The sequence below is a fragment of the Leptodactylus fuscus genome, chromosome 2, assembly GCF_031893055.1.
Source record: "Leptodactylus fuscus isolate aLepFus1 chromosome 2, aLepFus1.hap2, whole genome shotgun sequence".
In the NCBI taxonomy this organism is placed as follows: domain Eukaryota; kingdom Metazoa; phylum Chordata; class Amphibia; order Anura; family Leptodactylidae; genus Leptodactylus; species Leptodactylus fuscus.
The window spans coordinates 220,587,126-220,610,152 of NC_134266.1; the positions used below are offsets into that span (position 1 = coordinate 220,587,126).

General features: G+C 40.2%; 1 protein-coding gene across 1 annotated transcript; it reads right to left on the reverse strand.

Moving 5' to 3' along the window:
* Window positions 1-9,597: 9,597 nt before the first annotated feature.
* On the reverse strand, window positions 9,598-22,451 carry MIP (major intrinsic protein of lens fiber). Its single transcript, XM_075265587.1, has 4 exons — window positions 21,802-22,451; window positions 16,553-16,717; window positions 13,894-13,974; window positions 9,598-11,251 (listed from the first exon to the last, which is right to left on the reverse strand). Exons 1-4 carry the CDS (start codon window positions 22,159-22,161, stop codon window positions 11,066-11,068), a joined length of 792 nt encoding a protein of 263 aa, XP_075121688.1. The 5' UTR covers window positions 22,162-22,451; the 3' UTR covers window positions 9,598-11,065.
* Between the last annotated feature and the right edge of the window lie 576 nt (window positions 22,452-23,027).

Genomic DNA, 23,027 nt, shown 5'->3' on the forward strand with positions numbered 1-23,027 from the left:
TGAACTCATTGTCATGTTCAAGAAACCAGTCTGAGATGATTCCAGCTTTATGACATGGCGCATTATCCTGCTGAAAGTAGCCATCAGATGTTGGGTACATTGTGGTCATAAAGGGATGGACATGGTCAGCAACAATACTCAGGTAGGCTTTGGCGTTGCAACGATGCTCAATTGGTACCAAGGGGCCCAAAGAGTGCCGAGAAAATATTCCCCACACCATGACACCACCACCACCAGCCTGAACCGTTGATACAAGGCAGGATGGATCCATACTTTAATGTTGTTGACGCCAAATTCTGACCCTACTATCCGAATGTCGCAGCAGAAATCGAGACTCATCAGACCAGGCAACGTTTTTCCAATCTTCAATTGTCCAATTTCGATGAGCTTGTGCAAATTGTAGCCTCAGTTTCCTGTTCTTAGCTGAAAGGAGTGGCACCCGGTGTGGTCTTCTGCTGCTGTAGCCCATCTGCCTCAAAGTTCGACGTACTGTGCGTTCAGAGATGCTCTTCTGGCTACCTTGGTTGTAACGGGTGGCTATTTGAGTCACTGTTGCCTTTCTATCAGCTCGAACCAGTCTGGCCATTCTCCTCTGACCTCTGGCAGCAACAACGCATTTCCGCCCACAGAACTGCCGCTCACTGGATGTTTTTTCTTTTTCGGACCATTCTCTGTAAACCCTAGAGATGGTTGTGCGTGAAAATCCCAGTAGATCAGCAGTTTCTGAAATACTCAGACCAGCCCTTCTGGCACCAACAACCATGCCACGTTCAAAGGCACTCAAATCACCTTTCTTCCCCATACTGATGCTCGGTTTGAACAGCAGGAGATTGTCTTGACCATGTCTACATGCCTAAATGCACTGAGTTGCCGCCATGTGATTGGCTGATTAGAAATTAAGTGTTAACGAGCAGTTGGACAGGTGTACCTAATAAAGTGGCCGGTGAGTGTAATATATATATATATATATATATATATATATATATATATATATACTGTATAGTATATGGAAGGCCACAGATATCATTGATCACTGCACATTTACCATTCACATTTTTGAGTATTTGTAAGGAAGACCTTTAATCTCTCAGTCCAGGTACACAGTCAATATCTCCAAATCAGGGGCTCCCACAATATATTCTCGCTTACGCTAGGTTCAAACCTGCATTCGATTTTCAGGAAACTTAATCTGCTTAAAAAAGTGGTTACCTTCAGAAACCCACAGACCCCATAGACTGTAATGGGTCCACCAGGTTTCCACCCAAACCATTCCGGCGGAAGGAGAACGGAAGCCCCAGGCAGAGACTGGGCACAGATGTGAACCTAGCCTTACAGTACACACCCAGACTACCTTAGAATGCATAAGGCGAGGTTCACATCTGCGTTCAGGTGTTCGCTTGGTGGACTGTTCTACAATGACTGTATTGCTAATTGACATTCCCTAACAAGAAAGATTTTTCATCTTTGGTGTTTTTACATTCCTAAAAAATGCCCTACACATTTAACATCTGTGATAGACCGCTTATGTAACTAATAGCTGGAGCATGCGTCTTAATCTCAGTGCTTCTAACTCTGGTGTGGCATTCTCTACGCCAGTCTTAAGGGGAGTCTAATCAGATCCGGCATATAAACCCAGGCCTGCGGACTGGCCATAAACCAATCTGCAGCACTGGCTCGAATAGCTAGTGACAGACTCCCTTTGATAAATCAGTCCCAGTGTTTGCAAACCACATCTTGGCACTTGAGCAAAGTCTCAGCCAGGTTTGTGCTTTGTCACATGGCAAGATAAAGAAGCATTAAAGCCTGCACCTTCACTGTTATTCCTGAAATCCTTTCTCACAGTCACGTTTTCATCAGTTATCAAAGACATTGTGCCTGACGTCTTGAGATGTGTCATTTTCACATGCAGGTTCACTTGAATAAAAATGAACTAAAAAGTCATTGGCTGTGTGTCCAGTGGAGGGGGGTTGTTAAGGAAATAGGTCAGCCACTAGGCACACTGAAAATAGTGCACTTGCCCAGAGAAAGATAGCATAATAGCCTTAGTTTTGACACACGTGAGAAGAAAATTAGATCCTAGAGACCACTGACATAAGGTAGCTCTAGAAATTTTACCTCTGCCATTAACTAAAGTAATCAGGTGCTCACAAAATAGAAAGCAGAACAACCAGTTACTGAAGACATGTGCAGGTGTAACAGTGTAAGGATACTTTTGTTGCAAGCAGACCGTTTCTTTTTGGTGGAAGCAGAAACACCCCCCCCCCCCCCCCCCCATAAAAACCTGATCTGCTGATCTGTTTGCATTGTTTTTTTGTGTTAAGAGGGGGAAAAAAAAAAAGTTACATTTGTTGGATGAAATATGTTTGTTTGCTCGTATAACGATCTGTCCCTGTTGGGATATCAGTTTTTCTCACAGGTGGGTACAAAAGAAAACATTTCATTTGGTAAGTAAATGTAGGTTGGATTAAGGACTAGTGACTCCCATTCACTTCAATTGGAGAACTGGAGATAAGAGAGTACTGTACTTCAGCACTCCCATTAAAGTGAATGGGAGAATCAAATAATGAACATGGAAAAAGGTCTTTTCAGTTTACTTTGTAGGACAAGGCTAAAGCCCTACATTGCGGAAATGCAGCTTTTCTTGTTGCAGATTTTGTTGTGGTTTTTTGAGCCAAAGCCAGGAATGGACTGAGCAGAAAGAAAAACTATAAGAATTTGCTATATTGTTCCCTTTCTATTTGTAGCAGGCTAAGACCTGCAAAAAAGGACTGCGGGAAAAACCACGGCGTCAACGCATCACAGTTCTTCCCGCAGCGCTTTAGACAGAAAGTTTGCTGAGTTTTGCTTCACGGACTGTTACAATTATACCTATTGGGGAAAAAAAGCTGGCGATTCCGTAGGTTATAATTGACATGCTGCGATTTCCAAAACTGCGCCGATTTTGGAAAGCGCGGTGTGCCCGCACTGCGGTTTTTATCACAAAGTGGGCATGGGGTTCACTAGAATCTCATCCACTTTGCCCTTACTGAAAAACGCTGTGATTTTTCCCACAATGTTTATGTCGCGGGCAAATCGCAGAGTTTCTGTCCAGTGGGGGCCCCAGCCTAAGGAATACTACAATGTGAGAAATAAATGTCAAACCATTTATTTGGTAGTTAGCCTTTTTCTCTTCTCTATGACATACTTCTGGGATAGACTTGAAATATACAGTGCTTGTGTCAAATTTATATATTGGTAACAAAAACCAAAACAAACTGGAAGTAACATGAGTGGCAAAGCTATATACAATATCTTAATCCTAACCAAGAAGAATAAATTTAGCTGCCTGACACACGTGATTCATCTGAGAGGACACTAAGAATAACCTCTAAGAACAAAGCAAATGCTCTTACCACATGGACGTTCATCTCCGTCTGAACACTACAGGTCACTCTCCATGTATTTCTGCCATGTGACATTGATTTGTATGCTTGGCTGACTATATAAATTACACTACAATTTTATACTAACAGAAGAAGTTTACGAGAGGGGCCACACGGTGGCTCAGTGGTTAGTACTGCAGCCTTGCAGCGCTGAAGTACTTGGTTCGAATCCTGCCAAGGGCAAAAAAACATCTGCAAGGAGATTGTATGTTCTCCCTGTGTCTGCATGGATTTCCATCCCATACCTCAAAGACATACTGATAGCGAAAAATGTACATTGTGAGCTCTATGTGGGGCTCACAATCTACATTAAAAAAAAAAAAAAAGTTTACAGTATTTCCTAATCAAAGGGGATGTCCGGGATGAACAGAGGTTTTAATATTATGCCCATCAGCTGTCAGAAAAAAAGCGTTCTCAATCTTCAAGCGAATTCTGCTGATAACTCCCATTGAAGAAAGTGGGAGACAGAAAATTCTGTCTGGCAGGTGAAAAATTTGGGCAAGCAGAAAAATTTCTCAGCTGGGAAAATTTCCACTGTGTGAACATATCCTAACATCCATACTACCCTGTATTCAGCCAGATGCAGAGAGGGAGGATTTCTGCTGCCTGAAACAGGAAAACTACAAAGGGAGACAGAAAATGTAGCACAGGATTTTACAGAAAGGAACCAAAATACATAAAGTACATGTATGTGACGTAGGTGTTATATTCGATAACTCCAAAAAAGCAGGCGGCACACCAAGAAGTATGTGGTAAAAAAAAAAAAGTTAAGGAGAATTATTAATAAACCTCCTTCACTTTTTTTTTTTTTTTTTTTTTTTTACCACATAATTCTTGGTGTCCCCCGCCTGCTTTTTTGGAGTTATATTGAACAGGATAGACCCTTTCCCCATTGGTGAGCACCCTATGCTTATACTGGTGTGGTCATATATATATATTTTGTCTGCTATAATTGATAGTAATCATATAAATGTCAATGAAGCCAGAAATAAAAAAAATAAAAAAAAAAACTACTGAAAAATATACAAATTCCAGTAGTACCCAGTGATTTATAACTTTGTTTTTACCAGCAAGAATATTGGCTTTGGCTGCACTATTCCTGCCATCAAAACAACATTAGGGCACATTTATCAAGACACATCCATCTTTTGTTTGGTCTACCTCCGACTGTTTGTCTTGGATTTTGGGACTTGCACAAGATTTACTATTTGGTTGTGCATTTTTCTCAGCAAAATCACTATCCTCGTCATTTTGATAGAAAAAGGGGACATGGTTTATTTTGTGATTTTTGACAAATTTCCAAAAAGCGCCAATTTAAAAAGCTGCATGGACAGTGTAAGAAAACCTGACATATCAGACTGAACTGGAATCTCAGCGGTGAAGTTTGTCAAAGATTTATGACACGAGTGAGGCTTTTTAGTGAATTATACACAAATATTGATACGGCAAAGTTCACATCTGTGCCGGGCAGTACGTTGTTTTGGTCCGTCAAACCACTAAAATAGCAGTTACATACACACCCGTTGCCTATAATGGAGTCCTTCAGGTGCCCATTGTTTTCAAGCTGAAAGTGTTGGAGGAAAGGATAGAAGAACCGATTACACTGGAACGGAGCCCAATGTAGATGTGAACATTAGAGATGAGCAAGTAGTATTCGAAACGGCAGTTTCGAATAGCACGCACCCATAGCAATGAATGGAGCCGGCCGTCACGCAGACGGGGCTGGTGTCCTGCGCTTAACCCCCTGCGTACCAGTTGCGTCCATTCATTCCCATGGGTGCGTGCTATTCGAAACTGCCATTTCGAATACTACTCGCTCATCTCTAGTGAACATAGCTTGACAATAGCGTTCAGGTCCACATGGGGATCCAAAAGACAGAGACCCTTTCACTTAAAAAGCGGTTTCCACGTGGTAACATGTGGGCCTTATAGACTATAATAATGGGGTCTGACAGGTTTCCCCCATTTATATACTGAAACCAGCAGAGAGAAAAGTCTTCTTACGGCTCGTTCACATCAGCGTTGTGAACTCCGTACTTCAGGTTTCCGTTTCCTGCCTAAAACAGAGGCAGGATACGGAAACCTGCAGGAGTCTCTCTCACACATTCATTTGAATGGGTGAGAGAGATGTCCGGCCGTGAGCGGCGGTGAGCGTTTTAGACTCTCCGCCGCGAAACCGGGTTTTATAATCCGGACACAGAGTCGGACATGCAGTACTCTGTGTCCAGATAAAAAAATCCGGTTTCGTGGCGGAGAGCCTAAAACGCTCACCGCCGCACCCGGTCTGTGGTTTCCGTCTTCTGCCATGCAGAAGACGGAAACCACAGAACGGACAGGAGAACGCTAGTGTGAACCTAGCATTAGCAGGACTTTACTCTCCGCCAATTGTAAGCAAAGTCTCCTATGGACTCACACGGAGTAAACGCGTGTGTATTTTTGCAAAATACACGTGTAAAAATAAGACTCCCATTGACTTCAATGACATTTTACAGGCGTATTGTTACACGTGTAAATAATGTCAATGAAGTCAATGGGAGTCTTATTTAAACACGTGTATTTTTAAACATGTATTTTGCAAAAATACACGCGTGTTTACTCCGTGTGAAAGCTCGTAAATAAGAGAACTGATTTTTTTTTTTCCCTACAAAGAGAATTCCAGATAGCTTGAAACTTCTCAGCACTGTAAGATCAGACTCCTGTCTAGCAGACATCTTACAACTCTAGTCAGCTGCACAGGAACAACTAGAGCAGCTTTATTTCCCACAGCCGTGACATACAGGAGACCAGGCAGTCTGACCACGACCTACAGATTGTAGAACTGCTCATACAATTACTGACCTGCATGATGATTGTCCTATGGAGGGGCCTGAGGAGAAATGAACGAGACCCCCGCCCGCCAGGGCCTCACAGACGCCGCTCACCCCGATATCTGCTCGGGCTCTGTTTTTCCTCAGCAGCTTCTCACACAGCGCGGGAAACTTAGTCACTTTCCCCAGCAGGGTCAGAGCTGTGCTGGACTGTACCAACTCATGCAGGAAAAGAGGGGGAACAAAATTCAGTTCTTGAAGCGGTTTACTTCTTTGAACGTTCAATCCACATTTCAGACATTTTACACGACGTCAATTCAGAGAATGATGGAAATGTCCCGATGATTTTTCGTTAAATATTATCTTTAATATGCGTCCCCCCCCCCCTTCCCGAACATAGTGATAGCTCGGCCGGCTGGTGGAAGCGTCTGCGCACATTTGGCGGGTAATTCGTTCTGTGTGAGTGACCTGAGGAGACGGGGGAATGTGTGTATATGTGTGACCACTGCTCTACCGTTACCTGCCGCAACACAGACAGATCCACCTACTGAAGTATTCTCGATCCCCACACAGGATGCAAAATAGTGCTGTTACAACCGCACTGTCTGACTCTGCAGCAAAGCTACATTTTGTGATTTTTCTTTCACCAAAAGTGTGTAATTTACCCCCAACTTGTTGTATTCAGCTATGGCTATATGGTGACTTTGGCCAGGTTAGTGAATGGAGTTTCATTGCCAACAGTGGAGTAGCTAAAGTCTTGTGGGCCGGGTACAATCTTTTGTCTGAGCCCCCTATCTGATCACTACAGCAAATTCTTGATAGTGCTGGTTACTGGTGCTAAGGAGCTTCATCAACCTTAGGCCTGGTTCACATCTGCATTTGGGTTTCCGAGTGTAAACCATTAAAAAGCAGTTGCCTAAGGAAACCCGTTGACCCCATTATCTATAATGGGGTCTGTGAGGTTTCTGTTCGGTTTCCACACGAAACATACAGAGAGAAGAATGCTGTTTGCATGTTTCGTGTGGAAACCACACGCACCCCATTATAGTCTACTATAATTTCCCACGACTTCATCCGCGGCCCCCCTCCCTGCACGACTCACCAGAAGCGCGGTACCCTGTCTCCCTCATGCCTCTTTTCTTGAGGGCTCCACCCCCAACATAGCGGCCCCTTCACCGCCGTGCACCCTGCGTACTCACCACTCCACGCTGGCGGCATGTTCGGCAGTCGGCTGCCTGCATATGCAATGCCATGTTCTTCATCTTGCTGTGGGCCCGGCTGCAGTGTCTATAGCGCCGCAACCTTAATCGCGCGACCCAATCGGGTAATGGCTGAAGGGCCTGAGATGATGTCATACCTCCCTTTGCATAGTTACTGGTGTACTCGGTTGAATACCACGCGGTAAAAATTCAATTCCCACCACCACCACCTTCCCTGGCGCTTTTTTTACACCAATAACGGCAGGGGAGGTATTTGATCGAAACTACTCGCTCATCTCTCGTCATCTCAGGTCCTTCAGCCTACACCGAACATAATTTTGGTGCTCGAGATTGCCAAGCCCAGTAATATGCGGAGATAGTAAGGCGCCTATGTTCAATTCCGGTGACATTCTAGCTATGTGTCAAATTTCATTGAAATCCTTTCATCGGTTTAGCCGTGATTGAGGAACAAACATCCAAACACACAAACTTTCACATTTATAATATTAATAGGATGACCAAAGGCTGCATCTGAAAGGAGTTTGTATATTCTCCCTGTGTTTGCACGGACCGTATGGACCGTATATTTTCCAAACAATATGAGGTACAATGAGAAACAAGCATATGGCATGAAAATAAAGTATACAAGAAACTTCTAAGAAACTTTTAGCTATTCAAGCGTTTATTGATGGGGTTACCAAGGAAATGATCAGTTCATTTAGATGAACAATGACAAGTCCCTGTGTCCTGTGCTTAGCATATTACTACAGTCATAGTTAAAGTCTGCATATGTTTATATGAATGCATATATATGCACATGCGGATACACACTCATATAGGCATATGTTTTTATATTTACATATTTATATAATTTAGTCACAGGAAACAAAAGGGAACTTATATGATTCATACTGATACATATAATACCTTTTATTGTTTCTTTAACATACTGTGTGTTGAGGTCAGTAACGACCAATATCAAGTATGGATTCCTTCAAGCTCCACTGATTTCAATATTTATTTCCTGATATTACTAATAAAATGCCACAGGTTATTTTGAATAGATATTCTAGAACAAATGTCCACCCTACTGACAGCGAAAGACTGAATGACTTAACTATACTTATATATATACATATTTAACTTTGTAAACATTGCATTTTATCTTAAAGTTAAATCATAACCATAATTACTCACATATATAGGTTATGGTTAGATATTAATATTTCCATATGCATATTAATATGGTTTTCTCATTTATGTTTCACTCCCTTCGCAACTGAAGTATGCAGCCCCTTAAAGGCAATATGTTGAAATGGCCTAAAATAACTTAACATGAAAAATCATTCCATAGTGTTGTGTTAAATGATGTCACAGCAACACAGTGTAGAAGTGCTGGGGTATTGTGAATAAGAATGCATTGCATGATTTATCAACTGGTCTTTGCACCTCTTTGTCTACACTAAGCATATATTACTAGAACGTTCTTTTTCATGTAAGCAATAAATGCTTTTGTAACCAAACATGCTGTAGAATAACCAATTGTTGTAGAAGAACCAATCATTACCATAGAACCCATGTGTTTGATGTCCAATACCTATCCAGGACTGTAATCCCTAATATACAGTACATCAGACAGCGCCACAATGAACCAGAATGGCAATTTATTTACCCCTTAGCCCTCCATCACTATCATGTTTTCATATAAATGATGAATTTGTCATGGGAACAATAATACGATATTACTAAAATGAGCTTGTTCTAACAACTAGTAAGAGGTACAATGTCTATTCTATGGCCTGCCCTCCTCTCTATACGAGTATATACTCGGTGAACACGTTGCCACTGTTGAAAACATTTTCATCATGAATGCTTGGTTACAATTTGTAACATAATCTCTAGCTATAGTTCTTTTCTATTTATGGCGGAGTGTACTGAAATATATATCCCTTTTTATTTGTTCTTGATAAAATGCAAGAAAAAACTCTAGTATTTAACTAAAGCAGTACTGAAATGATGTTTTTTATATACTTTGTGAGGAACCACGTGATTTTGATGCCCTTTGCGAAGGACTTATAAGTTGACTGCATCAATACATACCTTACCAGCATTTAATATTTTAATATTGCATGTTCCAAATCAAAAAGTATGAAGGATTCTCACCCACAATCGCCCTTAATAATTGTTTTATTACTATTAGAGTGGTGTTGGGACTGAAATAGTAACATGAAATGAAACATCTTTTGCACCATACCAAATTCCATGAGTGCCAATATTTTGGCAAGATTCCCATTCAGTGACATGGAGTCCCAGTCATATAATCTTTAAAACAGGAGTACCATTGGTATTTTTACATGCACTAAACATTTACAGAGATGTAGACGATGGTCTTGGTGTTTAAGATGAAGAGATATATACCACAAAATAGAATTCATTGCTAGAAAAGGTTGTGCAGTGATGGGATCAGACCGGAACAAAATCTAGCTTAATAATAGATATATTTAGAATGAAATTCAGTTTTAAAAGACACACCTACTTACCCAAAGATTTGTGTTTATAATCAAACCAAGTATATTAAGTGTATTAATCAAGTATAATTAAACACGTTGTTAACTCATAAAAGTCCTCATAAAGCTAAATTCTCTATGCTGAAAATAGCAGCACAGCGAAATAGCTTAAAAGATGACTACCGTATATCAGAAAGACAGAAGTTTGAGGGATCTATGGAAACTGGGACAATCCACAGAACGTTTATTTTGACAAAGGGAAGATTGCTATTAAACATGAGGATTTGGAAATACAAAGTAATGCATCTTCCTTTCTGCCAAATCTTTGCTTGTTAACCCAGTGTGTTCCAAAAATAATTGAAAGGGAAGAAATAAACCTGCTTGCTAATAATGGCATTCTGCCTGGAAAGCATTAAGGTTTTCTTTAAGTTTAGGGGAAAAACAATTCCACACAGAGGGATAATAATAAGTTAAGTGGGAAACTCCTCCACTGTTACAAGATGTCTACAGAATGTTTAAATGGAACTCATTGTGAATAAAAGAGGTTTTGGCCCATATTTTTCCTCCATCCTCTTAAAAAAAACACAAAAAGAAAACAGTTCCTTAAACCAGCAAAAAGTAAAACGCAGTATAAAGAAAGTAATTTGTCTGAGATGTACAGCAGCATCAGAGGCGTAGCTAGGAAGGTGGGTGAGAAGTTTGATGGGGACCTTTTCTGCGGTTGAATAGTTACCAATAGTTGGCACTTAGGGGATAAATTACTGTACAATGTCTGCCTAAATCCTACATTTTTTTTCAGACCGGGAGTAATAATCCCTATGGTTCAAGCAATAAACATCCTTCTGTGGGATATAAATGCTGTATAAATTGCCCCTGAGTTGTATGGTCCCTTCAAACAACCCCACTTTCTTTGCCTCCATCTCCACTTCGATGAGAAAGTCAAGCACATTAACTGTTCCTTCCTGTTTCTACTTCAACACAATACCCACAGCCTGGTAAGAAAAGAAACATCTTTCAAAGTTTAACCCGACCCCCCAACACACTTTCCATGACGGATATTACGCTAACTATGCCCAAATTGTGTGCATGTGTGATGCTTGTGTGCTGCTATGTAACTGTGCAGTTTTTATTTATAGGGATTGTGTTTTTAACTCTATTGGCTCGCCCGTTGCTTCTTGCTGGCCTTCAGGCTCAGCAGGCCTTGCTCCTTTAAGAATTGAAAGTCTCTCAGAAAGCCCTCTCATTCTTGGAAACAGAATAAAGTCGTACACTAGACCTCCAAGTGCTCCACCGATGATAGGACCGACCCAGTAGACCTGCAACAGGTAAAAGGCAATGCGAAATTATGCAGAGTAAGGTCATAGATATCTGTACACACATGACTTTCTGTGGTTTATCATGTTATCTATAGTGAGTATCATTAAGTGCCGACCAATGTTATTTCTAATTATGACAGTAATGATAACTTTTTGTCTTGTAACTTTTTTGCATTACTGAATAGGTTTTGTTTTTTGTATAACTAAACTTTCAAACAACATTTCTTTTTCTGGCAGTATTTTGTAATATACTTTATTATCAAATATTGGCAGTCAACTCCTGCATTCCTTTATTTTTTCCCTTGATTCTCTATTGAGAGCTATAACCTTCTTCTCATTGTGTACAGTGTGTAATGCAGGGAAAGTAAGAGTGGGGGGAAATTCAAGCAGTTGTATCTCTGGCATTATAAAATTTAGAAACATTCTTCTGGTGTGAACGAGGGGATTCTGATCTTTGATGCCATGTTTGACACTAAGGTTGCCATTCTACCTGTATTATGTCTATAGATATCATGATTTAGAAACACATTTATATACAACTGCAGCCAAAACTGATGGTTTTCAACTAATATATATATATATATGTATATATATATATATATATATATATATATATATATCTTCTTTCATACGAGACCAACAGCATCTTTGTATGTTATATAATGTCTGACTATAGCTGTTTGAAGTGACCCCCCCCCCCCATCCTTATATTCCCTGCATTTCATGCTAGCCTGTACACAGTGAGAAGCAGGGTACAACTCTCTATATTGTTAATAAAATATGTTAGAAAATGTATTACTGACACAAATACTGTGAAAATCAAAAGTTGTTCAAAAGTTTAGCTATGCTATAAAGAGATTTGTTTAACTGCAATACCAGTTTATCAATGCTTTCTGGCTACCAAAATACCAGTAGGAGGAAGGAACCCCTAAACCGCTAAGGGGACATTCACTCGGAGTAACGCGGCGCTGATTCTTGCATGATAACTCATGTAAGAATCAGCGCTGCAAAAGAGAATCCCATTGAGTTCAATGCGTTACGCGCGTTAAACGGAACCAATTGACCCCAGTGGGATTCTGTTTTGCAGCACGGATTCTTACGCGAGTTATCACGCAAGAATCAGCGCCGCATTAGTCCGTGTGACTGCCCTCTAAAGGAACCCCCTTTATTGAATATGCAATAAAACATAAATAGTCGATAAGTGATTTTTTTTTGTGAAGCAGTGTCACTGAGAAATAGAGAGAACTGATGGCCATGTTTTCATTCAGACATAAAAAAGGATAGCAGTGGGGAACTTTAATTTTTATTCTCCTATCAGTTTCTCTCCACACACACACTGTGGAAAAGTATCCACGGCCTATAAGTGTGACCTTATGCAGCCTAAGGAAGGAAATGTACCCTAAAAAGGGCATCCCAAGGCTGAATTAGAAGGCATTCACATTTGTGCCCCTGTGTTATTCCACCAGGTTTCTGTCCTAAGCCCCAGGGAAACTGGACAGGGAAAGGCTTCCAAGCCATCTGTTTTAAAACCCATTCATTTGAATGGATTTTAAAAGCAAACCGCCGGTGTCCGCCTGCAGCCTCTCAGCAGGGAAACCATTTTTTTTGGTCACACATGCAGGATTTTGTGTCCTGCCAAAAAAAAAAAAAAAAAAACGGTTTTCCCGCGGAACGGGTGCAAGCTGACACCGGCGGTTTACTTTTGAGATCCATTCAAATGAATGGGTTTTAAAACTGACTGCCGGGAAGCCGTCCCCTGTCCAGTTTCTCTAGGGCTTAGGACAGAAACCTGTCAGAATGATACAGGGGTACAAGTGTGAACGCCCCCTAAGGCTGTTACAGATAGTCACAGTATACTGTATGCAAGCTCTCTTTTAAGTTTCACCATTTGTACTGTTCTTCAGGGATAATATAGTTATGTAGCAAGACATGCAATAGCATGGCATACAGGAAATTGTGTAGTAAGGGTCATTACCTAATAACATTACCTGCATGCCATGTTACTGCATGCTTTGCTAACAAAATAATTGCAAAATGTGGTTACAACTATCAGCACCAAAACAAGCTTACTTTTGCTCTTACTATTTGTCATTTGCCTGTCTCTCATTTTTATATTATAATAAAATGTTTTGGGGTTTTTTGCTATTAACATTCTATACACTTTTGACACATCACAGTGTTTGCCTGAAACCATAAAAATTTGGGCAAAGACGCGGTCACGGTGGTGCTCCCAAACAGTCGGGCTGCACTATTTGATCACTGCAGTCAGTTAATGGTGTAAGAGGTGTACAAAGGGGTGTGACACGCTTCGGAGCAACAGGAAATTCAAATTCTACAGGTAAGCAATATTTATATTGTTATTATATACCACTGCCTACCTGCCTTTGCATTTAGTTTTTATGATATCTGACAACCCCTTAAACATTATGCTACTCTTTGTCAGACACCTCTTAGAAAAATAGAAGCTATAGAAAACCTAAGGCTGTCTTCTGTCCTATGATCTGTGGAAGCAAATAATTTCAGAACCAGTACAGACTTAGAGTTATAATATCAAGGGCACAGCTGGGTTAGCTTGTGTTCTATTTGTTCTTTTTTTTCATACCCTAAAACAAACATGTGAACAAAGCAAATCTTGGCCTTACCCAGTGGTTGGTGAAGTTTCTAGTGAGTACAGCTGGGGCAAATGATCTTGCAGGATTCATACCGGCTCCAGTATAGTAAAGCTGTAGAGACACAAGAAGAGTTAAGATATGAATATATCCCCTGCAAATTGCAAGCAAAGCCCAGCAACTGGAATGCCACTGCTGAATTAGGTGTATGCAAATAAGAGCTCCCTGGTGGAAATAGAGGAATTTGCTCCTAGCACCCCCTTTTGGAATGTAGCTCCCTATAGATCGATGCATGTTTTTCAAAAACAAAAGCATAATCTGGGCGTAATAGCTTAGCCAAAATAACTCATACAGGGACCCATCCACTTCCACCAAGGGGATCTTATTTACATACCCCTTTCCCAGCCCCTGTGCTGTATGTCTCTAATGAGACATAGTACCCCTTTTGACTCAATGATAAATTAAATGGGTTTTCCCACGAACATAACCATATTTAAATTTGTAGACAATTAAAAGTTAAACATTTTTGCAAATATTCAATTAAAAATCTTTCAGAGTTTTATAGTTTTTTCTCTAATCATCTTAGTGGTGGCGATCTAAGGGTAAGTTTACCAAAAAAATGCTAGCCGTGACTGGATGCTGGTGCAGTGGACCGGCATCCAGTCGTGGCATTCCGCTCTGGATTAAGCCCAAATTAATTTTGTAATTGTGGACTGGTTATCAGGCATGGACTCTGCATGAAAAGATAATCTCTCCAAAATAAGGCCGGGTTCACACAGAGTTTTTTGGGCCTCATTTTGAGGTAGAATCTGTGTCAGAATCTGGCTCAAAAAACTGCCTCCCATTGAAATCAATGGGAGCCGGTCATTTCCTTTTTCCGCAAGCATTTTTTTACCGCGGACGTCCGCCTCGCGACACTCCCTCCCGTCTAAGCCTATTCAGTTCGGCCTAATCCGGAGCGGAATGCCACGACTGGATGCTGGTGTACTGGATGCACAGCACCGGCATCCAGTCTCAGCTAGTCATTTTTTCAACTGAATTCTGAGGGGGCCTCCGCCTCAAATTCCAGTCCAAAAAACCCTGTGTAAACCCGGCCTAAGGAAATCCTGGCTGAGTTTTTGACAAGTGCAAGATCGTAGAAAGGTTCTATATTGCAATTGATTAAGGCATTAGACTTTCATTGGTGAGGTCATTAGAGAAAGCAAATTTTTTTATACCGGTATATATGCAAAAATAGCTACGTTTTAGTTGTCTAGAAATTTAAATACAGTTATGTTCCTGTGAAAACCCCTTTAAATATAAGGCTGCATATGATTTTCCGCAGAGTTTTTTACAGAAAGTTTGCAGAGTTTTTCTCTGTGGACTTTCTGCTTTTATTATACCTATATGGTAAATGCTATTCCATAGATATAATTCACAAGCTGCGACTTTCAAAAACGTGAGTGTTTCTCAACACAGTTTTTCTGCTGCAGATTATATTCTGCAATGTGTGGATGGAGACCCGGGTTAATACTGTTTCTGCATTATTATCCTATTGCATTATTAATAGGGTCCAATTTGTAATAAATAAATAAATAAATAAATACAATTACAATGAGGGTTACAACATATGTTGTCATAATTTTTACTTCCAGGACAGTTGTGGTTTCTATCACTGTTTTTGTGGCTATTTACCGTATATACTCGAGTATAAGCCGACCCGAATATAAGCCGACCCCCCTAATTTTACCACAAAAAAATGGGAAAACTTATTGACTCGAGTATAAGCCTAGGGGGGAAATGCAGCAGCTACTGGAAAATTTCAAAAATTAAAATGGTCGGAGTTTTTGGGTGCAGTAGTTGCTGGGGAAGGGGAGGGGGTGTTTTTGTTGTCTGTCTGCCCCTTCCCTGAGATTGAGGACTGAGTTTTTTTTCCCCCACGTGGAATTCAGCCTGGCTGAATATAGGGGATCTGCAGTACTCCTATTAACCCCTTCCCGATGGAACAGGAGCACTGCAGATCCCCTATATTCAGTAGACCGGGCACTGTCAGACACAGGGATACCTAATGTGTATGTGTTTCACAGTCATTCTCTACTTTTGTATGTATTCTACAGAAAGGAGGGATTTAGAACTTTTATTTTTTTTTAAATCTTTTTTATTTTTTGCACTATTTTATGGGAGATTCTATACATTGATATTGTGGCTGGTCATAGAGTACCCTCACCCTCCTAAAAAAAAAAAAAAAAAATTTTTTTTTTTGCTGACTCGAGTATAAGCCGAGGGGGGCTTTTTCAGCACAAAAACTGGGCTGAAAAATTCGGCTTATACTCGAGTATATACGGTACATGCTTTTGCTATGTCTTTTGGGGTTCACGTGACAGTTTTCTCACAGGTTTGTTGAAAAATACAGCAGTTGCTTTTAATAAAGTTAATTATTTAGGCTGAGGGGATATACATCATAGTCAGGTAACTAAACATCAAATACCAATGTAGCAGAATTAACCTAAACTTCTACGATTGGTTAAACTGTTGCAGTATAATATCTGTGAAAAGTCAATGGAAAACATTTTTTTCATAGTTTTTTGGGGGTCTTCTGTGATAAGATAATATGCTTCAGCATTTGCAGAAGTTCAGGTTAACCGAGATTAGTGGGGCTATGACACTTATAATAACAAGGTATTATATGGTAACGTTCAGTACAACCACTTACCCCAAAGAGGTGTCCCAAGGTGAGGGAGAATCCAATAGCCAAAGATACAGAGCCCAGACGTCCATTTCTCCTTTCATCATAGGTGGCAAAAATACAAAGCACAAACTGCAGGGTGAGGAAAATCTCCACTGTTGTTGCCTGACCAAGGCTCACTCCAGGATGAAGCTAAGTAGAAGGCAACAAAAACACAATATGGTTATTTCATTGGGTGTAACTTCACTGTACAAAGGAGACCTTAACCATACATTTTTTTTATTCAACTGTTCACATTTGCATTGACCCTATTTTTCCTATCAAAACAATGGATACTACGACAGACCTTGTAAGTCAATGGGGACAGTTCAGAGGTGGTATCTTTTGCATAATGATTCCCAATATGTGATATGTGTTTCTGTATATAAGGTGCAGATGTACACCTTGCCACAACCAAGACCTAGTGAAATGCAAACATTTACGCGTAACTGTGAAAGCAGCACCAATTTTCATGAAAACTACATGTCATGATGGCCGCTACTTGATGGTAGGATGCAAAATGATTTTTTGCACGTTAAATACATTAGAGTGGACCCTTTACCATTTCTAACAAGTGTTTGCATCATTTAAAAGCTGCTGCTCCACTGATTCTCATGAAGTTGGAATATTTTCATAAGAAATACCCCCCAAGTACAATCAATGCTCTTACATTTGGTGCCTGGAGGCTATTTAGGCTCTGTACTGTCAGGAGGGAAGTATCAGGGTGTGATTCTGAGCCGTGACACTGCCCTCATAACAAAGCTTATAGTACCAAGTACTTATCAGTTACCAAAACTAACTATGCTTCTTGCGTTTTTACATTCTTTTTTATTTTTTGTGCCACAAAGAGACTTTAACCTGGAATTGCTTAATCACCGTTACAATATGCTGCAATACATCTATATTGTAGTACATTGTACATAGTCTTCCTATGCTTGATAAAGCAAATCAGCCAAGGGGCCGTTGATTGGCCTCATGGCAAACTCTTGGAACCTCACTATCAGTGTCGGATTGGGGTTCCTAGGGTTCATTAGTAGAATTAATTCTGGGGGACCACTTGCTAAATGCTATTATTACCTTTTTGCTATTTTTTTTCAATATTAGGGCTCCCTTAGCTCTGTGACGGGAGCCTCACAGTGACAGTAAGGAGATAAGGACAGGTGGGAGGATAATGCTGGTTGTGCACCCAATACATCTATATATAGTAAACTGGAAAGTTTGTTAAATTGTCTACCCAGTTTATTATATGGGCACATAAGCTGTGTGACATGTTGTATGTTGCCTACCTCTATTTAGTGCAGTGATTGTACTATGGCTTGCACCACTCAGGCAGGGTTGGAGGGACTAAGGGCCTACTAGCCTCACCAGGGGATTCACCTGTGGGCCAGTGTCTGCTCACAATCTAACCGAGGGAGCTGCTGTCCACCCAGATACTGTGATTGTTATTGATCACAGCATCTGGGAAGTTAAGCTGCCATTGTCTAACTCCTGCATATTCCAAGGTATTAACTGTATTATCTAGAACTATGTAGCAAGCACAGCAATTGTACTGGCTAAAGAACTGCGCTGTACTATTACCTTCAGCGTGACTTAACAGTATGGAGCAGAAGAGGTTAAACAAAAATCGGACTGTAGCTGTAGCTCAGTCCCAGTTCACATCTGCGTTTGGTATTCCGTTCTGGGAGTCCTCATGGGGACCCCCAAATGGAATACTGAACGTATTGACAAGTGGTGAGCACTGAAAGCAAACGGACCCCATAGACTATAATGGCGTCCACACGAGTCATACAGACAGGAAAGTGGTTCATGAAGTACTTTTCTGTCCGCATGTTCCGTGTGGAAAACACACGGACTCCATCATAGTCTATGAGGTCCGTGTGCTTTCATAAGCTCACCGAACGGAATACTGAACACAGATGTGAACCAGGCCTCAGTAGTTAAAATAAAGTCCTAAAACAATTTGCTGAGTTGCCCTGGCCTTATCTTTATGTATCTGATCACTTAGATGAAGGAGCTGTGGCATTCCTCCAACTCAGAGATTTCTGCACCTCCAAACTATTTTCCATCACTCCAATTGAAACCAAAAAGTATATGACTGCAAATACAATAGATGTGGAATATTAGCTGTATTTCTATTTGTAAATTTCAAAACTTTTTTTTAAAGGGCATATATCCATATGACAGATCTGTTGCACAAATGTCTACAACTTCAGAATGGTTTCCTTCATAATGATGAGTTGTTTTGGTAGCAAACACGTGGATTTTTGAAATTCAGATTAAAGACAGTCGTAATATCTACATACAATTCTTTGCAAATAGTGTAGTTTACAGCATTGCTTGATTCAGAATGACTGAATGTATGAGAATTATCAGTTTCCATTAGTCGATTATTATTAAAAATTTATAATAATTGCAGATCAGCTGCTTTGCACTTAAAGGGAACTTGTCACCAGGACTTTCACCACCAAACCGACAGCACTGCCAGGTAGGGTATGAAATATTTCCCACTATTATATTAAAATTCTCCCAGTTTCCTTAAAAAAAAAAAAAAAAATCACAACAGAAATGCATTGATATTCATACTTGATGCATCAGTAAAAAAAAAAAATTACGTCTGAATAAATTCAGATACAGATATATTGGGCTCTCTAGCACCTTGGCTCTGAAGTTGTCTTAAACCTGAGAATCTCAGCTTTTACACTGCACCAGACATACGGTTCTGTGTGTTACAGAAGCAGAGCCGTCAGCGGTTAAAGACGCAGTTGAAAATGGAATTTGCAGATGTAGGTTCCATTCCTAACTATGTCTTTACCTATCTGTATCTTGACTTCTGTAGAATATAGGTGCCGTTTTAAAGAACAGATTCTCAGCTTTAGAACGACATCAGACCCAGGATTCTTGGTGCTACAGATCCCAATATATCTGCATGTGCAGTTATCCCCCACTCCAGCCTCTCAGCATGACTCTTCTCAGAAAATAGGCCAGTATGAATCTGCTCAGAGCATTTACAGACTTCAGAGGTGATTTTATAGGTAAATGGGTGATTTTTAATATAACAGAGGGAAATCTATAAAAGATATTTAATATGCTACCTGACAGTGCTGCATCCTGGTGACAAGTTCCCTTTAACGGTCAACACTCAAAAAGCAGCCAAAAACAGAGACTTGGTGATCACATTTGTAATATCAAACACTACATACTGTATTTAGTATTGCGTTTCACCACTAACGTACAGTATAGCACTTGGATTTCTAGTTATGTGTTATATTATGTGTGTCACTGTTGCTATGAATGCTGCTTGCATATTTTTCTTAAACATTACTAAACCTAAAGTACAAACTAAATTTATTTATAAAAGGAGCTAAAAATTCACAAATATACATGTAAACTGGACATATGTGTTATTCATCCCTTTAAAAACTGAACAACATCCTCCTTTTTAGAGATTTCCTGTAAAAAATAGGCCTTCTAGTGTAATTTAAAGGGGCAATGCCTGAAAATTATTCAGCTCCTATGCATTAGATAGGGAAAAAAATTGCTGATTGGTGGGGGTGTGCTGAGACCCTCATAGATTCTGAGAACAGTGGACTTTTAGCCCAACTGTGAATGTAGAGGAGGATGAAGAATGTAGGTCCCAGTTCCATTCACTTCAATGGGCGAACCAGAAATAATCCAAGGACAGCACTAAACCAAACTCACTATATTATAGTGGTCTATAGTGCTCTAAGTTTTAGATCGACCACAATTCTACAGCACCATTTCAATACGTGAAAATAAAGTTGCTGGTTTGGCTGGAACTCAGAGCATCACAGGTCACTACGATATGTAGAGTTTGGTTATACACCCATCACGAGGGCCGTATTTTCTTGGCTACAAATGCCCGTCTGAGTTCACCCTAAAAAGGCCTGTTTGAAGAGCATATAAGAGTGAACCCTTAAAAAGGGGTTGACCAGCCAAATAAAAACTTGTTTGAAAAAAACCTTGAGGGTCTGATACCAACCAATTAATATTCCTTTATTATGATAGCTGCTCTTGTGTCCCTATTTCAACATTGTCTGCATTTCCAAGTTCATTCCAAAAGAGAAAGGGACCCCTCTCTATGGGTCTGCACTGTACGAGGGCCGGCTGTGTGACTCCAAGCATAGCTAAGGCTGGTTTAGCTGGTGCCGTGAGACTAACAACCAGGCCCCCCTTGCCAATACAGAGAGGAATGAAGGGGCTCCTTTCTGTGTCAGAACAAACCTGCAAGTGGGGCAGATATTGTAGTGATAGCAAGTTTATTCAATTATCATTTCAGACACTTCTTAGCATGTTTTATCTGACTAGACAACCCCTCAAGTGTTCACAAAACTGATATACACGATATAAAACTGCATAGTTTATGTCAGATAAGCAGCAGTAATAACAAGTTTACATGATATAAAAACAATTGTGATGTGTATATTCAGTGCTCAGACCTAGTATAGAAAATTAACATTTTAGAACGAGAGCTGCTATACAGTAGTAGTTGTGCGGAGACTGTAAGCAAAAAGCCTCCAGTCATGTCTATGCTAGAAACTAAGTATATACGGTATATATGTTCATCATTACAGGCGCTCATACAGACATAGTTATAGACTCCCTGCTTAGTGGCTATATATTATGAAGCCAACTCATTTTAGTTGTGACTACATTGTATAAGTTTTACTACACAATTCCCCATGTTACGCAGTAAGAGTTTCTTTGGCATGGACTCTAAGCTGGATAGCTTTAATTTTCCCAAATAAATTGCTGATATGCAGTTAGGCTCTGTTCACACTAGTTTTATGTCTTATTTATAGTGAAGCATACTAGGTATGTTGTGTCCATTTTCACACTTGAATAGGGAGTATTGGGTTTACAGTACTTTTGGTAGCAAGAATAACACTGCAGACTGCGCTGTTCTTGCACTTAAAAATACAAGAAAGCCTGAAAGAAAACAAGAAGCTTCTCACTGAAATTCACACACATGTCCAGCTTGTGTAAAATCTAAGGGTGCTATTACACATCTGCATTTTTACACATGTGGGTTTTGGAACTACACGTGTGTTTTGCATTTTTTGATCAGTGTTAGTCCTTTTCATCTGTGTATGATAAGCAGTAAAGACAGCATGTATAGCAGAACCCTTACTCCTGTAAGAAATAGTCATAAAGTATTGCAAATAAACACACAACAGAAATTCAGCACTCTCTGCCAGACCCTTGTTAGAAATATTTACCGTATTAAGAGCCAAGTTGCCACGGATTGCAGTTGGAGTGACACCATAGAGAACAGCAGCTCCAGCCACCGCTCCCAGCAGTTGTGCCGCAATGTAAAAAATGGCACGGAAGAGGGACATCTGTGAGCCGATGAGGAAGGCAAAGGTGACAGCTGGGTTAATATGAGCACCGCTGACATGGCCAACAGATTGGACCATAGTGGCCAGAATGAGACCAAATGCTAATGCTATAAGTAAAACATTAGCTGGCCCAGCAGCCCACTTTAGAGATGCACCCAAGCCAAAGAAAACATAGAACATGGTAGCAAAGAATTCTGCAAACACCGCTCTCCAAAAGGAGAAGGAGCGGAATTCCCACATGATTGCGGGTGGTGTGTAAGGAGCTTGGAGAGAGAAATGGGGCAAGGGAAAATTCAGAGATGGTAGGAGGTGCCCCAACCTTGTATGGAAGACCCCCCAAAACTGTACAAAAATTCAAATGTCTCTTTAAACAATACAAAAAAGTTAACAAAAAATTTAAACTTACGAAGAAAAACTAAACGTTAAAAAACAACCCAAAAAAGCAACGGACAGAGTGACTGCTCCAAACTCCCAACTGCTGTGGATACTTCCCCCCCAACCTGTTTATAGAGTGGCGGGGGGATTTATAAGGGGCAGAGGCAGTGACATATTTAATCCCCCTATACAGATACACACCACCCCCTGGCAGGAGGGGTAACGTCACAGAGCTGGGGTTTTAACTCTTCTCTGTGTGCTGTCTCCTCCCTCAGGCAAGCACTTGATATAAGGCCACAGCACATTATATGCTCAGATATTACAGTCATTGTTCTGCTGGCTTTTCACTTGTGTACAACACTGACAATAACTAGTCATTCTTACATTTACCTGCTTCATCTATATTTGCTCATAACCTGTTATAATACATAGGTAGTTTAATAAAAATATATATATATATATATATATATATATATATATATATATATATAACATATATAACATTTAATGCAAAAAATCAGGACAGTAAAATTGTTCCATTTATGAGTGAAATGTGTAACGCAAACTAATTATTGTCTCAATGTTTTCCAATGTATTTGACACTATGTAGTCACTAATAATCTAGTCTTTCAGTCTAAGCTTTCATAAACTGAATGGATTTTTATTATTATTGCTCATATTAACCCAATTTTGTACAAGAGTCTTTAGCCATCACCATTCCTCCATTTCTA